Raw genomic sequence first — 16,352 nt, 5'->3', positions numbered from 1 at the left:
GCAAGACTTTGTTCACCGCCTTTTGGAATCAGTATCATGCCTCACAACCTTCGGGAAAAACTTTTACCAAGCACGATGCATCGTCCATCTTTTCTACACCTTGGCCGAAGTTTTCTGCAGAATAGGTCGTGGCAATCAATGGTTGGGTTAGGTACATAGACTATGATCTATCACTGAGACGTCACCAGGAATCAGCTTGATATCAAGGAATATCTTGTTTTGCAGTAGATGTACGGACTATGGGAAGTTCACCTTGTTGTTTTCGAGGCTTTGAGTTTGGCGATTACCGCACGTACATTTTCCTACTTTCGGAATGTTCATTTGAACGCCACCTTGATAGAAAGCTCAGCGACAACAAGGTAGTAAGATTAGAATGGGGAAACCTCGAACAGGGTGTCTTTACTGAGCTTGAGAGGCTTGATGGCCCCGATAGGGGGGATATAAATGGGACGTCGATTACACGGACCCCGGCTTGCATCTCCTTACTACCGATTAAAACAAATGCTCAAATCGAATCACTCGCCTCCCGACTTCTTCTGCCTACCAAATCTTTCTTCTACATGAATGATGCTGCTCCTATCTCACAGAGCCTCGAAGCACATCGCCATTCAAGCAGACAAATGCAAGGTCCTCGCTGGACAAGTCTTCCACTGGAGCTCCGGCACATGATTCTGAAATCCTTAGCCAACCTCTCGACTTCTGAAGACCTTCCCATCGCCATCTACGCAACCGTTTCGAAAGAATGGCAGACCTTTCTCGAACCGTTGCTCTGGCAGAAGCTGACCTTCCGACCCTGGATTCCAAAGTCGAACTTTCAAGGGTTTCGCGAGGCTATCCAAAGCCATCAAAGGTCTCTAATTAAGACCATTACCCTTTGCTTGAGAATGGAAGAATACCGTTGTCATCGATGTCTTCGGGAGGTCGGGGGCCAACATACACTTATCGAGAGAGAAAGGGTACCTTTTGAAAATTTGGAAGAGCTCCTCTCTATTCTTGCTCTTTGGACCGAAGATATACCGCAAATTGGCATTTCGCTTGAACTGGTTGGTATCTTAGTTCCGAACGCAGGCGACCGGAAGTTGGTATCTAGCCGTGGTCGCCGTCGTTGTGTACACCGTCGATCACCAGCCGTTTCAGATCCATTCGCTGAAATCAGTAGTATCAACAGCGTCATTGGCAAGCAGGGGCCTGTTAAGATGGTCCCTAGTATCACTGCAATTTCCGTCAGCCCAACAATCTCTTGGAGCTGTTCGTCTATCCTGCTCTTTCACCTCTGCAACAGCTTTCCGTGCCTGCAGCGACTCGACTATGAACAACAGCTGGGAACGACGAAAACACTCCAACAAGCAATCGGAAACAGAGTTGCTTTCTCGATTGCAGATCGAATTCCTTCTCTGCAGAGGCTATTCATATGGGAGTCTCGGTCCAGATTGATATCCGAAGCTCAAAGTCAAAGTGACTCTGAGAAAGCAAATGGGCTAGCAGATGTGCTCCAGACTGCGGTTCTCACCAGCTTTCATCTTAAGGAACTGGCAATTACGTATGTCATCGACGCGAGAGATTTCTTCTCCCACTTCAACTTTCTTCTCTCATCAGGCGAGAGATTGCCTCCTTGCATGCTTGAGCGTCTAGTTCTCAGTTGCCAACTTGGACGGCTGACTAATAGTCCTCAAGATTTAGACTGTCTTCTTGTGGCAGCAAGTCAAGCAGCTACATATATGCCCTATTTGAAGATGCTGGAAGTATGGAGTCCTGGTGTCGGAGAAGGGTTTCTTTTCAGATACGAGGTCAGGGCGAGCGAAGTCAATCTCGCAATGGCTGCGACTTGGCAATTTGATGTCGTGTCTTGGCAGCATGGACGAGGGTATAGGGCTTTACGAGCATGGGAAGAGGTAGCAAGTCGACATACAGACCAGAGGTTCAACTGTGTCATTGAGAGCATCGACACGGTGGCACTACCCAAACTGTACAGTGTCTGTAGTAGACTGAAATCGTTCGAATCGATTGGAAGATGGAGAGGCTCTTGAACGGACAGAAGTAAAATCCGATTCAAGTAGGAACAAAACTATAGCAGAGTACAGTTTTCTTGATCATGTGCCATGGTGGCCGTACATGTGAGCTAATTTCGTTTGGCCATGAAGAGAATAGGTAGGCCCTGCTGCTGGCGCCGCCTAGAAACCGTCGGGCCAGCGAGCCTTGCCTGAGATCTTTAATTGAAGATGACAAGTGAAGAGAACTGGTTCAAGACAGAACACCATCTCTGTATATTGAATGATGGGCGTCAGAGAAGAACTTCCATCAGGTAAGTTAAGAAGATTCTCGCGTTCTGGGTGTTGTGATGGGGATGCACAACTCGATGGCTGCTTGGACCTTTGCTGGCTGCGTAAATCCAGTGCCTTGCCACAGCTCAGGCAATCGGGTCCATCGTTCGCTTTCAGAAACGACGAGCTTCCAGGAATTGCAGCTGAGGTGCAGAAAAAAGTGAGAAAGACGAGAAAGATAACTTTCATGATGCTTCGTAAGTGTAATTGCGAAGATTGGAGCCGTGTGGCACGAGTTGCGGTTAAGTAATACTTGGCCGACTACATCAGGCAGCAAATGATGTTGCGGGGAGAACAATGTGTTCACTTTCATAACTCCACAGAAGGGTAACGCCATTACAAACAATAAACCAGAACCGAAGTTGACTGATGGACATATTTACATGCACTGGCGAAGATGATATGGGCATAATTCAGAGTAATAAGTTATCATTTCCCGCGAGACACATGTGTATTCGCCTGGATAACCACTTTCCTTATCACTCTACCATTTATTATACAATGTGCCACCGGAATCTAGCACACCATAAAACTTCTGATGAGGTAGCAATGTATCCATGATGTTCATATCCCACTGAACAAAAGATCGGATTCGCTACCACAGTTCAATTGAAGCTTGTGTTTATTCACTGGGTTCAGCTAACAAGACAATAATTCATAAATCGGTAGAGACCGGCCATCGTGCCAACTCTCCAACGTCCATGGTCACTCTCAGTACCAACTTAGCTCTCACAGTATCCGGTCGTGAGACACAAGAGAAAACACGTCGCCTAAGTAGGGGCGCAGCTGTTCTTCGGCGGACAGAGGAGATCTCGAAGCCAATTAGCCATGATGTAATTGATAGCTCAGACAGCGAGTCACAGACCATTCCAGCAGAAGTCCTCGCATGCCGAGCAGCTGTCATAAGCGCACGCTCGTTTATCGAGGATAGAATCGGCGCCGGTTTTGGTGACCGGAGACGCAAACACGCCGGAAGCGGCGGAGATGCTGAGAAGTACAGCGATAAGCTTCATGATGTTTGTTAGAACAAGAAGTGTATGGCGGGAAAGGGTTGTGTTGTCAGATAATCTGAAGAATTGTGGTTGATACGAAGGTAAAATGCCACACTGAATATGGTTGCCGCAGGCTCAGCTTTCATACATGAAGATTTGCTGGAATGATAATTAGATTCTTCATAATGAGAGACAACCGACGAAAGTCCTCAAAAATACAGAATACCGTAGGACCAGCCGCTTACGTGCTGCATCTACAGAACCGACAAGGGACTTTGGGAACAGTGCCTAAAACTAGTGAAACAAAGGCAACATATTCCACCAATAAGCCCAGGAAGTTCTAAAGTCACATGATTGAAGAACTTTTGCCTCAACCTCTCTTCGATATGCCCATGGCTTTACAACTGCACGATGCTGACAGGCGAAGATCTCCAGCCCTTTCGGTCGATGTGGCTACTGCAAGTCAAGCTGAAGCCTAGAGTAACTTTGATGCAGCCAGTCACTCACGAACTGTGCCGTATTCTAGCTGCGTAGAGGATTCAATCCTTCACGTCATCACGAATGGCGGTCCAGTAGGGAGAAATCAATGCCGACAAGGATTGGCGAGTTACCACACTACCTACGGGTAGTTGACCGCCGTGCATTGCGAATACGTTGAGCTTGCCGTCCAATCCAGACTTTATGCATCATCTTAAGGTACATATGCTATTTGATCGGGCGTGGACTAAGACATGGCTCATGTTCGAAGGAGCGCATGAGTACCATGCCCTCCGAGAAACGTTTCAACGGGGATAACCAAAATCTTCTGGAGTCTTGCCGCATTGACGTAAGCTCTCACAGCAATTGATGTAGGTTGTTGTGCTAGTCTACATGTCCTAAGACGCGAGTCTCAAAGTCACATACGAATAGACGGACCTGTAGACATTATTTGGCCCAGTACCTATGCAATTGTTCAGGACATCCGGCCACTCAACCCTCCCCTGTAAAAAGTTTTCTTGGCCAAAAGAAGTGGGAAAACCGGGGGTGGATCTCGATCAGGAAGTCCGCAGCTCTCGATGCGACACCGGAACCATTTTGATCGCGTGAGTCGCGCGCGGTCATCAGAGACAAACTCTCCCGCCGGCAAGCGATATTGGACCGGAACTTAGAAAGAAAAGAAAGCAAATGAGAAGAAGCCGAACGCCTCGGACACTTAGACGAGATAAAAAGACATGGTACAAGCAACCTGAGCAGGTCTGCTTTTGGCTGTTCTCACTCTAGATCAAACCAGCTGGTCACCCGTACGCTTGCATATCTTATTTACACGTCAATTTTCGGCATGGGTCGCCTGTATTCTGTTCTTTTTCTGCCGCGGCCAGGGAGCCGACTTCCGGCAAAAATGCCCCATTGACCTTACTCAGGCCCTTGCCAGGGGGTTTGCAGATCCGCCATGCCGACTACGGACTTGCATAATGCCGTTACCCAAAGCAGACGGTCCCATCATGATCCCTTTTTTCTTTTTCCCTATCAATATTTCTTAGGCAAGATTGTTAGGCGCCATTCTCCGAAAAAAACGAATTCTGCGAGCGTTCACCCGATCTGAATAACGGAGATTGACCATGACGAGTCAGGTCGATCGTGGTAGGCGCCATTTGGCTACGCTCAACTTCCCCACGATTTGCTGTCTGGATAAGGTTGCAGAGTTCAGCTACTTGAACTCTAAAACGCAAAGCCACAGGTAGTCAAATATGATGCCACAACTTCATCAAAAATGGTATCATTCTGGACCAGTATATACGATGACGTGGCTCAAAGAAGCGCTAGTGCATCAAACAAAGATTTATGTACATGAACAACAGTACTCCCCCTTGTTTCCCCTTTTCATACGTGTTTGCGTCCTTCAAAGGTCATCAATGAGGGGGCTGAGGCCCTGGGCAGTGCCAATGCGGTCCTCGAACCAGAAGCGAAGTCTCTCGACAGCAGCGCGGTCAGACATCCACTTGCCAAAGGCAGTGGGGTCAGTGCCGGGAGTCTCGAGGATAGGAGTGTAGTTGTTGGGAAGCTTGACGTCGCCGCGGACAGACCATCCACCGCGGGACTCCTGGAACTCGGTGCTGAGCATGTAGCTGTGCAGGAGCTTAGCGCCCTCGGGGTGAGGAGCGTTCTTGAGGATACCGCCGGTCTGGGGCCACGAGACGAAGCGACCCTCGATGGGGTGGCTGGTGTTGATGGGAGCGGTAGGGTTCAGGCTGCCGGAGGAGGTGAAGGTGGCGGCCCAGGTGGTGTCGTTCTTGCCGAGGATGGTGCGGGGAGTCTGGGTGCCGCGGACCCAGCGGGGGTTCTGGGCGACGAGCTTGTCGAACCACTCGGCGCCGTACTGCTTGACACTGTTTGATGCGGTATTAGTCGACTGACATTCTGTTTGGGATTGTGGTGAGTGCTTACATGAGGTCGAAAGCAAAGAGGACGGCATCGTCGTCATTGGGGTAGGTCAGGACGAGCTTGTCCTTGAACTCAGGGCGAAGCCAGTCGTTCCACTCGACGGGGGCCTCGACGCCAGGAAGCTTCTGGCTGTTCCAGGTGTTGAGCCAGGCGATGATGAACATGCCGTAGTAGGTCGCGGTGCCATTGGGCTTGAACTCGGACAGGATCGCGTCGTGGCCAAGAGGCGCGTAGTCGAGGAGGGCATCCTCGGCACTCCAGCGGGGATAGTCGTGCAGGGTCTGGAGGATGATGCTGTCGACGAAGACGTTGTTGGCGGCGATCTGGTCGTCGAGGTTGCCGTCGTGGTACTTGGAGAGGTCGACGGTGACGTTGAGGGTCATGCCGGGGAACTTGGCCTCGAAGGCAGCCTTCAAGCTGTTCTGCTGGGTGAGCTCGTCACCTCCGTGCCAGAGGGTGACGACACCGCCCTCAGCGAGCGCGGCCTTGTAGATCTCGTCGAGCGTACGGGTCTCGACCTCGGTGGCGGCGTTGACCAGAGCTTGGGCGCCCAGGAGGGCGAGAGCGAAGATGGAGCGAACCATAGTGAATGACTGACCAAATGAGTGGCTAAAGATTGACGGTAGCTTGAGAGGGATAGACGGTGATGATCGTTGCAGGCAACTCTACTTATATATGTTCATCTGCTCACGGATTTCGCCATGATACCCTGGTACAATCGCGATGTCAGGTCACTGTGCAACACGCTGTCATTGTTTATTCTTGACCAAGGCGAGATCCGCTAGAACTCTCAATGTTGTAACGTGATAGGTCTTTACGGTTCCTGTACAACTCCTTCCCCATCCGTGATCTGCCATGGCCCTGCAAACAGGGGCTGAGCATATATCGCCTTGACTATTATCCCGCCATACTGCCATGTCCCACTTTGTCCTTCTATGCACTAAAGACTGCAACGTTCTGATCGATAAGACTAACCGCGCGCTTCATGACGAAAGTTACGGGAAGTCCCGCTGAGAGATGAGATGATCCCTCCTTCTTTTGGCCCACTCGTCCCATCTCATGTTAAGCCACTGGGCCTTTACAGTTGTGGATGGTCTGGGGGGGTTTTCGGTGAGGGATAAACACACTTCCCACCGCTGGCGAGTCACGAGTCAGAGTTGCCCGGACCTGACTGCGAATACGGCCGAGTTCCCGTGGGAGATGCCTTTCGGAGTACTCCGGTAAAAGTGGAACCAACGGAGGGCACTGCAGGCACCCCGGGACCAGCCAAGCCGCACCAGCGGCAGGCCCCGTCCATTGGTCATCAGGGGGGAGGGGGAAGTTCTACGGAAGATTTTTGGTTCCGGAAGAGAGAGCCGGCCATGACTTTAACCACCTAAAGACGTCGATCTAGCCATTATTCGGATGGGAGTAAAGAATTCTGGGCCCGATTCGGTCAGCATGCTGCAGGAACAGGGGCGAAAAGTGCCGGGGCTACATTAAAGATGGTGTGATCTGCGGCAAGACCTGGGACGAACTCGTCATCCTTGCAATTTACCGTGGCTGAATGGTTCTCGAACATGGTCGAACAGCTAAGGCAAAGCAACGGCGTCAATGAATGTCACCCATTGCGTGATCTTGTCTATGCATTTGTTTAAGCTTACTGTTCCAGTAGTAATCCCGCGCGCGGAACAGCTGCCCTGTTGAACAGGTGACATTTGCTTTTTCCAACGGGGACCTTCCGCAACACCCCTCGACGCACGGAATCATATGCCGACAGAGCCTCTAGATCTTAGAACCCGAAACATGGCAGATTTCACAGGATCAACGCGAACGTTCGATCATTTCATCGAACAGTTCGCCGTACAATTTTGTGAGAGGCATTTGATTTCATTGCGTGGACACCTTCGCGAGTCATCCCGGCCCCGTTCGGATTATCGGCATTTGGCCCCCACTGGTAAAGAAGTCTGCCTACCGACTGTACGCGTACGGCGTACTGGCAAAAATGGCCCGTTTTCCAGGAAGAATTCTCGTTTTCGGTTTTGATGGAATAGTTTCCGCGTCGTAATAAACCGGGCGTTGGTCATAGCGATGGGTGTTTAATTCAGTACCAACCAACTGTTGGCTCAGGCGGGAAAGTGTCAGCTGAATCAATGCGCCCCTATCTGCATGGATGGACCCCGGGAAATACAGTAGCTCCATACAAATCGGTAAAGCTTTTATTGGGATTGACCCCTTATTACTCGTACAACATTTCTCTACCGTCTCGATTACTGATCATTCAGTAGTCGAGTTTGCTATGGTTGTCTCTGTGAATACTGCACATCAGTGCCTCGTTCCAAAGGAAATCAATTCCAGCAATTGTTGGTCTTCTCCAGACCTCAACCTCTAAGATGAAAGAGACCCCAATCTTTATGTTTACAGCTAGCCATGTGTAACATGATCAAATAATAGCCATTTGCATGGTTGGAAGATAGTCAGAGAGCCGCCTCGTACTCAGCAGGGACAGGGCATGGTCAAGTCGCGATTTGTAATTGCTTTTTTGCCAGTTCTCTAGTACATCGTCTTCCTCGAGTCTTCCTCGAACAAAACCCTACCTGCACTCACGCCGTCTTGATGTATGAGTAGGCACGTGATAATCGAGCAATGATGCTTTCCCTCAAACCCACACCACAGCCTCAGCCGTGGCTCAACTTAATTTGAATTCTAGCCCGCCGAGGGCCCACCTCAGCATTGCGACTATGGCCAAAGTCGTCAACACAAGCTTCACAGGTCTTGGCTGGTCATGGTGCCTCGAGGTTCTGGTTCCAAACTGCACCTATGGAATAGACGCTAAATGCGACGGAGGATGACGAAACTGGCTCTGGCTTGTGGTTTTCTCCGTACCACATTGAAATGATGAACGAGCCACAGTCATGGGCGATTGTTGACCTGAAAGTTAGAATTGGACGGACGATGAAGTCCATGGTTGTGTCAGCGACAATGAAGTCGAGTATCAAGTATTCGAGTTAGCTGAGTCTGAGCGCACTAGAATAGCTGTTTTGGCATAATATTGATGAGATTTAAGCTTTTTCCTTCAGACTGCATTATTTTCCAGTTCAAAGTAAGCCGCTTAGCTGTTCTCGAGCCTGAATATCCTTTCTCTGTTTTCGGGTGCATTCAGTTAGTTGTTACGATACACCCCTCGCCCCTGTAAAAGGACTACGTTGGATTCACTCAGTACGTGGGTAAGAAAGCACCGCCCCGCAACTTTGACCAATGCACTCTACTCGTTGAAACTTGCAGCACAGTAACCCTATTCGATGCCATTTGCCTCCAAGGAAGGTCGTGTCAACTGCAGATCTAATGTTCAAATCTCTTCAACTATAGGTATGTTAAGAATAGTCTTATGACATCGTTGATTGTATGCTTCGGCCTGCTAGTCGGACATATTCTACAGTCCCCGAAGAGCAACAACGGGTCTAAACCTACCTTGTTTAATTGACCGTTCTTGTAATAGTACTAGGCCACAGTTGTGACGCAAGTGTCGATGTCTTGATTGCGACCGGGAATTCGAAACAATCAGTTTTGCTGGTAGATGACGGGCTGAAATTACTTCACACGAACGTTGAAAATGCTTCACCAGGTTATTATTGGAGAGGAAATGCGCTTTACGAAAATTGCACCTAGCGTAAGATGGTCAGTTCAACCCAGTTCGGGCTTGGGTTGATATTGGACCATAGATACTTCGCGTGGCCACTTGAACTCATTTAACATCGCTCCTGTGACCGACGTAACAGCTGTTGAGTTGGTTCACACCATTCCCTACCTAAGTCAGCTCTGAACGAGTTCGATAAGAAAACTGCTGACATAAGCCTGCAATAGGCCGAAACGGGTTACGGTTAAAAGAACTTTTGGGCTTAGTCAAATATCCGCCCCTCTGTAGGTTGATGTTGATTGATGGGATCTTAATACCGCTTGAGATAACTTCCCTCTTACACACAACAATCACTTCCTTACGAGATGGCAGAACCACGCATCCCAGGGTCCAACTTTGGGACCATTGGTACGAGGGAGGAGGACTGGCCTGATGTCGATGGGGATCTCGATACAGAGGAAGGCGTCGAGGCTATGCGACGCGCCGACGCAGCTCTACACGCGACTATTGAGCGCTCCATACAGCAACGAAACGCACAATCAGCCCACGGCGACACCATCCCAAGGGCCCTCTACATCAAAGCCCAGAACCAGCAAAATCAGCTCACAGACGAAGAGCGACAGCTTTTACTGAGCCGCGGTGACGTCGTGGGCAGGGCCCTCGCTCACCCTGACTCCCTCACAACCGATGAGATGCACCAAGCCCTCCTCTGGCCGCCGCCAGACGTTGTACGCGCCAACATTCAGCGAGCTACAGACGGACAGCTCAATACAGCCATCGAGCTCTATGCCAAGGGGAAGGATGCCCTGGATCGCGGCCAATTCAACACGATGATGAACGGCGAGGAGGTTGCGCTGCTAGCGCGCCGCTTCCACGCCGTGGACGATGCAAACTTTTCCGAGGTAGGCATGTCGCAGGCTCTCGGTCAGCCCGGAGCCGCGCAGGCCGCTGAGTTGCTGTCGAGCATGTTGGGACTGGATTTCGCTGTCTTTCGTGCTGCATTGGTGCGTCAAGTGGGCCAGATGTACCCGATGCGACAGACAGCACCATTGTTCCCTGGTCCCGGCCTGGTGCAGTCTTTTCCAATGCCAGGACCAGGAGCTTTCGCACCGCAGGGACAAGTAAGGCAGAGACATGAGCCGGGCGAGATCATCAGCGCCATGACAGCTCTCCATGAGCAGCACCGGCTCGGCAACATCACAGACGAGGAAGTAGCCGCTCGAAACCACGATTACGTTGCTGCTCTCCGATCGTCTTCTCAGGTGCCATCGTTGTTTTCCCCCAACGGATTCCAATCACCGTGGCCCGCGGTAACCCCTCCATCGAACGCTGACCGCTTCGGATCTGGCCCCTGGCCGCCCACAGCCAGGCCGCAGAACCCAATCACTATCTACGCCAACGAAGCGGGTGTCTCAGGCTACGGAGTCGAGCCCGGGTGGTCCGCGCTATCTGAAGACCAAAAGACAGCTTACCGCGCCCGGTCTGAGACGCTGCGTCGCGAGGCTTGGGGTCAGCAGGAGACGACTCTGGCCGAGGGACCGTCACCTTTTGCCTTTCCTGGTCCGGAACCGCGGCAACAGCCTACACGAAACTTGACGGGGCTTTCGAGCCGTGGAGAGAGGCTTCCTGGGGTGCCCGTCCGGCCGGGGATTATCACAGGGCTGAGCGTGTTCCGCGATGAGCAAGAAGCCGAGTGGCAGGAGGTGCTGAGAAGGTGGGAGGCCCTTCCAGAGGAACATAGGCAGGCGTATGAGGCGACCGCTGCGACGGCTAATGCTGCTGCGAGAGTTGCGTTTAGGGAGGGGAGGACTTTGTGAAATACATGATCCCGTACAAAAGTGATTAAGCTGATCCTATTTGGTGAAACTAAATATATACATGAATGGCCTCAATGTAGGTTCAAGATCAGTTCTTGAAGTTCTCCTTTGTTTTTTACTTGGATTCTTCCAGCATGTTTCTTGCCGTCGCGACGTCGACGACAGCACAGAGTGTAGCCCTCGCCCATATGACTTCCTAGGTAGATCCAGAGAATCAGAAGTCCGTGATCAGATCATCAAATATAGCGCTATCAAAAACGATCTTTTGACCCTGGGAAACAGCTTGGAAGTGCTGGGTAATAAGCCATACGGCGGCAGTGCAATAGGCACACATTTCAAAGCCGACACACCCAAGTAACGCCGCGTGCCAGATGCCATAAAGCTGGTCGAGCTTGACCAGCAGCCAGAAGCGCGTGTGCGTGGTGACGCGCAGGAAGTGTGCGGTCATGTATTCCTTCCAACGCTGCTGCCACTCGCCGTAGATGTCAAGGCCGAACTGGGAGTCGTACGAGATCTCGAACATCGCCATCTCGTCCATCACGAGCTGGTACGCCGCCGCGTGCCGGTTTTTGACGTTGACGTCGTCGTAGTAATCGAACACGGCCATGACGGTCTGGATGTAGGAGAGCGCCCGCTCCAGGTACGCGGGCGCGGGCAGCAGGCAGTACGCACTCCACGTCGTCTCGCCGATGGGATTCTGCAGCTTGTAGACCTTAGTCTTCATCAGGTTGAGACTGGAGTCGCACACGACCAGCCCGACACGCTCCTCCATGGAGCCCAGCTTGTTCAGGCACGTGTCGGCGGGGGTGAGGGCCGTGTGCTCGCTCCACTTGGCGAAGTTGTACGCAAACATCCTGACCTCGTGGGTGGTGGCTGAGTTGCCGAAATAAAACCCGGGCAGGTGGCTCGGCGCCCCGAGGCCGCCAAGGCCGCCATCGAGAGAGGCCGTCATGAAGCGGCCGATGCTGTTAAGCTCCAAGATGTGCTCTGTAACCCAGATACCGTTGACCTCGATCTTGGCCGCGCGCGTCTTGAGCTCGTAGTCCTGAGGCCCGCAACCGGTAGACTTGACGACGTACCTGGAACTGTCGCTGTTGAGGAAGATGAGGTCGTCGCCCTGGTTGCCATTGGGGTACTGCGATGACTCGATGTTGTCATTGGTCCAGTCATTGTGCACCGACGATCTGACCGTGTACACTCTCGGCTGGCCCATCTGGTACGATTGTCGTTTGTCCAACGTTCCGTTTTTCCACCGGTTCCGGCGTTCAAGCGCCTCCTCGTAGCGTTTAGGCCCATCGCCAGTTTCGGTACCGGTAAGGTTCAAATAAGAAAGCCTGTCATCCCTTTTGGAGAGATCGAAGCCTAGCATCTTGGCACGGCACCGGAAGCTCTGCTCACAACTAGCAGCATCAAGCCTTTGGGCAAAGGTCTTGTTGGATGTATCTGTTGTGTTGTCCTTCTCCGTCAGATGGAATCGGCGGAGGTTGTTGAGAGCACCCAGCCAGTCTACACTCCTGGGGTTGGACTCGTTGGAGTCCGAAGGACTGTCAAATGGCACTTCGTCTGCACTTTCGTCGTCCTCCTCCTGTTGGACGTTCAAAAGAGGGATATCGGCATCAAGATACTCACGACGACGAAGCTGGATGTGCACACCTTGAACATCTGGCTCGATCGACTCCCAGCCGCCATCGTCCGGGTCGACGCGGATATCGAGATTAGCATCCCAAATCCATTGAACAGGGCAGTGCCATTGGCGTTTTGTGGGTTTTGACTTTTGCTCGTTGAGATTCTTGGCCGAGTTGAGAAGGCCCTCTGCGATGTCTGTCTGCAAGGGTCCCGACGGGGCGGTGCTGAAGGCGTAGCCCTCCGGCTGTGACTGTATCGCAGAAGCTGGGATGCCGTACATCCCGGCTTGGTTGACGGCGAGATTCCAGTCATTGACGTATTTCTGTTGGATGCCAATATCTGGGGACCCCAGCATGTTCATCGTGCCCAACAGGGCGACCTTACAGTCGGCGTCGTAGTCGATGATGGCACGCTTCTTGTCAAGCGAGTCCTTATCATGATCACCCCACTTGCACTTGTCCGGGTTCTGGAGCACGTTCTCGAGGGCAAGAACGTAGCCGTGGTGGACTTCGTCGGCGTTGTTGGCCTCGGTCAAGAAGCGCGGCTCGCAGCAAACGGCATTGGCGCCGCCTTTGCAGTTCTCGTATACCTGAGGCTTCTCCATGGCCAGACGAATGGTCCCATCAGGGCAGGTAGCTTCACAAAAATTACCGTCCTTGCGGGTGGCGAACACCATAGAGCAGCTGCGCCACTGCATGTCGCTGTCGGAGATCTTGCAGCAGAGCGGACGGAACATGTCTTGGCCCTTGTACTTGGGATTGCGGCAATAAGTAGCACCGCTGCCCCAGTAGCTCTCAATCATCCCGTAAGGTCTGGAACTGTCCTTGAGCTTGCATGCCTCGCTGCGTGCGACGTTGGGGTCATTGTCCACTGCGCCCGTGGAATCGCACTGGTCGTTGGTGATGCCATACCATTTGCAGATGTCGTAGCCCATCATGGAGTCGAGCGCCTTGCCCGAGTCAGTCTCGGTTTGGCAACAGGCCACCTGCGCCTTGCCATTGTTGCATGCCACCTGGGTTGATCCAACCTCTCGCTGCTGATCTGAGGGAGCTACAATCTTCTCGCTGCCCGCGGGACAGCCGCCGCGTTTGCCACATTTGCCGTTGAAGAAATCAAACCAGCCACATTTTGGGATGGTCTTGGACTCTGGACAACAGAAGTGACGCAGTGTACCGCCCTGGCAGTACGAGCTGTCTTGCATAACCTCGTTCTTGTGGCTGTCCGTGTCGAGCCGCGGCACCGTCGTGTAGCCCCTGCCGCACCCGGCGCCGCAGTTGGACCAGAAACACTGATTACGGATGATGCTCGGTGACGGCTGGTCAATATCTTCAGTGTCGTGCGTGACCGTCTTTGCCTTCAGCGACTTGTACCGGGTGGCCGACTGCAGCTGTGCCGAGTACCGCGAGTTGAAGAGACCTGAGTCGGCGCGCTTCTTCCCGACGGCGAAGGCCACCTGGGCAGTCTTGTCTGTGTAGTCCTGGCTAACAGCCCAGACCATGACGCCGCCGAGGCACATCTTGCGTGCAGCGTCGACCTTCAGCTTGAACGTGTCCTCGTCGTCGTACGTGATCCACTTGCGCCCGATGACAGCCACCTTGACCATGGCGTCTTTGTCGAGTGTAGTCGTCACGCCGGCCTTGCGTATCTGGTCCGTCAGCTCAGCGTTGGTCAGCGTGCCGCCGATGTCGTCTTTGCTGCACGGCCCAGCCTCTCCCACCGAGTCGAACATGCACTTTGCCTTAGTGCAACCCTTGTCAGCAGCCAAGAAGGTGCGTGAGTAGAAGGCCAAACCCAGCGTCACCTTTTCCGGCTTGATGTCGTTGCGCCAGAAGAGATCCAGATACTCGGTGATCTCGGTCATGTTGGTGTGCGAGTTGAGGAACGCGCCCAGCCACTTGTTTCCCTTGTCCCAGAGGCCGTGTAAGTCGTACGACATGACGTTGAAGAAGTCAACCCACTTCTCGAGCTCAGCAATGTCAAAGTTCTGGAGATACCAGAAGGACACTGGGAGCGTGATGGAGATGCCGTTGCGTCCGCCGCTGCCGGCGTCCAGAGCCGCTTTGAGGTTCTTCATGAACTTGGGGAAGTTGGCAAAGTCGACATCGCTACCGCCGCGGTCCTTGTCGACGGGGTACTCCCAGTCGATATCGACACCGTCAAAGTTGTATGTGTTCATGAAGCTGATGAGCGACGCGAAGAAGACCTTTTGCTTGGACTCGTCGGCCGCCAGCTGAGAAAAGGTGCTAAAGGTTGGACCAGGATCATTGAAAGTCCACCCGCCGATGGCGATGAACACCTTCAGTGCCGAGTCTGACTTCTTCAAGGCAGTGAGGCGTGAGTAAAGTGCGATATCCTCTGCCTGAGCAGGCACAATCTTATACGAGTTGGGGTCAATGCTGGCAAAGGCGAAGTTGAGATGCGTGTACACGCCCAGAGGCACGTCTTCGGGCATGTAGGCCTGGCAGCTGCGGCGAGCGGCCCATCCCTCGTAGTAACCGACGACGCGCTTGACCGACTTGGAGCTGTCGACGGCACACGATGGCCGGTTGACCTTCTTGTCGCCGCAGAACTCCGCCGTGGCGCCGCAGTACCCCCATTTGGAACAGCAGACGTTGAGGGGGCACTTCTTGAGCTCGACGTAGTCGGCCCCGAAGGTGCCCGGATCGCACTGCGACTTGGCATCGCAGCCGGCGACGCAGTTCTCGGGCGAGCAGAAGTCCTTGCCGAAGCCGCAGAAGCCAAACTTGGAGCAGCATGTCCCGTCAGCACACGGGTTGTCCGCGTCGCACCCCAGCTTGAAGTCGCAGGTGCTCAGGCAGCCGTCGCCGCAGTGCTCCTTGTCGGTGCCGCAGAAGCCGAACTTGGAGCAGCAGCCAGTTGCGCACTTTTTAGTAGCGCTGCATTCCTGCGCGGCCACCGGAAGGACGGCCAGGAGAAAGGAAAGAAGAGAGAAAAGGAGAGTGGTGGAACGCATCGTGACTGCGTCGGGTGCCGAGCTTCTAGTGCTGGCGGGACAAAGGTGAACAAAAGAGTAAGTGAGGGACTAGAGGTAAGGTTGTTCTGCCACCCGACGCAGCTCTTGCTGCCACGGGCGGGCATTGAGTGATTATGATGTTTTCCCATCGTGACAGAAACTCGCCTTGGAAGCAGTCTTAGATCAGGGCGTCAGATCAAGAATTGGCAAAGACTACCAAGACGCGGGCCGTCTTCCGTTTCAGTCTTGGCTGCATGGCGGGTAAAGTGTCTCGTGGCCGAAGTGTTCCTACATGCCTTATTTCGCTACGCGGTAATATCACGGCCTGGGCCACTTAGTCCATTTTGGACTGCTGACTGCATGTGAAGAAATGCGGCGTCACGGCGCAGCAGGGGAGGACTTCCACGTTAGGATAGGAACCCGCGCATTGCCCCGCCAGCTCTAAGCTCAAATTGAAGCTTGTTTTGCCACTTCTTCCGAGCCCGATTTTCAGGGTCCAGGGTCTCGTTCCTGCATGCGGGACGCAGGAACATATCGATTCATTGGCGATAGTGCGACTGATCGAAGTCCCTCTCTATTTCTTAT

The 16,352-nt window shown here is 52.8% G+C and overlaps 3 protein-coding genes across 3 annotated transcripts; 1 reads left to right on the top strand and 2 right to left on the bottom strand.

Annotated features, from left to right (window-relative positions):
• Positions 1 to 5,192: 5,192 nt before the first annotated feature.
• On the bottom strand, positions 5,193 to 6,318 carry CGCS363_v014635 (uncharacterized protein; the record flags this gene model as incomplete). The annotated part of the gene is made up of 2 exons (XM_036646484.1): positions 5,193 to 5,679; positions 5,738 to 6,318. The coding sequence occupies 2 exons, from the start codon at positions 6,316 to 6,318 to the stop codon at positions 5,193 to 5,195; spliced, it is 1,068 nt and encodes a 355-aa protein (XP_036487992.1).
• A 3,397-nt stretch (positions 6,319 to 9,715) lies between these two features.
• CGCS363_v014634 (uncharacterized protein) lies at positions 9,716 to 11,167 on the top strand (the record flags this gene model as incomplete). The annotated part of the gene is made up of 1 exon (XM_036646483.1): positions 9,716 to 11,167. The coding sequence occupies one exon, from the start codon at positions 9,716 to 9,718 to the stop codon at positions 11,165 to 11,167; it is 1,452 nt and encodes a 483-aa protein (XP_036487991.1).
• Positions 11,168 to 11,381: 214 nt separating this feature from the next.
• On the bottom strand, positions 11,382 to 15,767 carry KTXA-0 (Killer toxin subunits alpha/beta; the record flags this gene model as incomplete). Its single annotated transcript, XM_036646482.1, has 1 exon — positions 11,382 to 15,767. One exon carries the CDS (start codon positions 15,765 to 15,767, stop codon positions 11,382 to 11,384), a length of 4,386 nt encoding a protein of 1,461 aa, XP_036487990.1.
• Positions 15,768 to 16,352: the final 585 nt, after the last annotated feature.

This window comes from Colletotrichum siamense (genome assembly GCF_013390195.1).
Source record: "Colletotrichum siamense strain Cg363 chromosome Unknown KSG_Cg363_contig10, whole genome shotgun sequence".
Taxonomy (NCBI): Eukaryota; Fungi; Ascomycota; class Sordariomycetes; order Glomerellales; family Glomerellaceae; genus Colletotrichum; species Colletotrichum siamense.
Note: the sequence above shows the minus strand (reverse complement) of the source record. Positions and strands in the feature narration are given on the sequence as shown.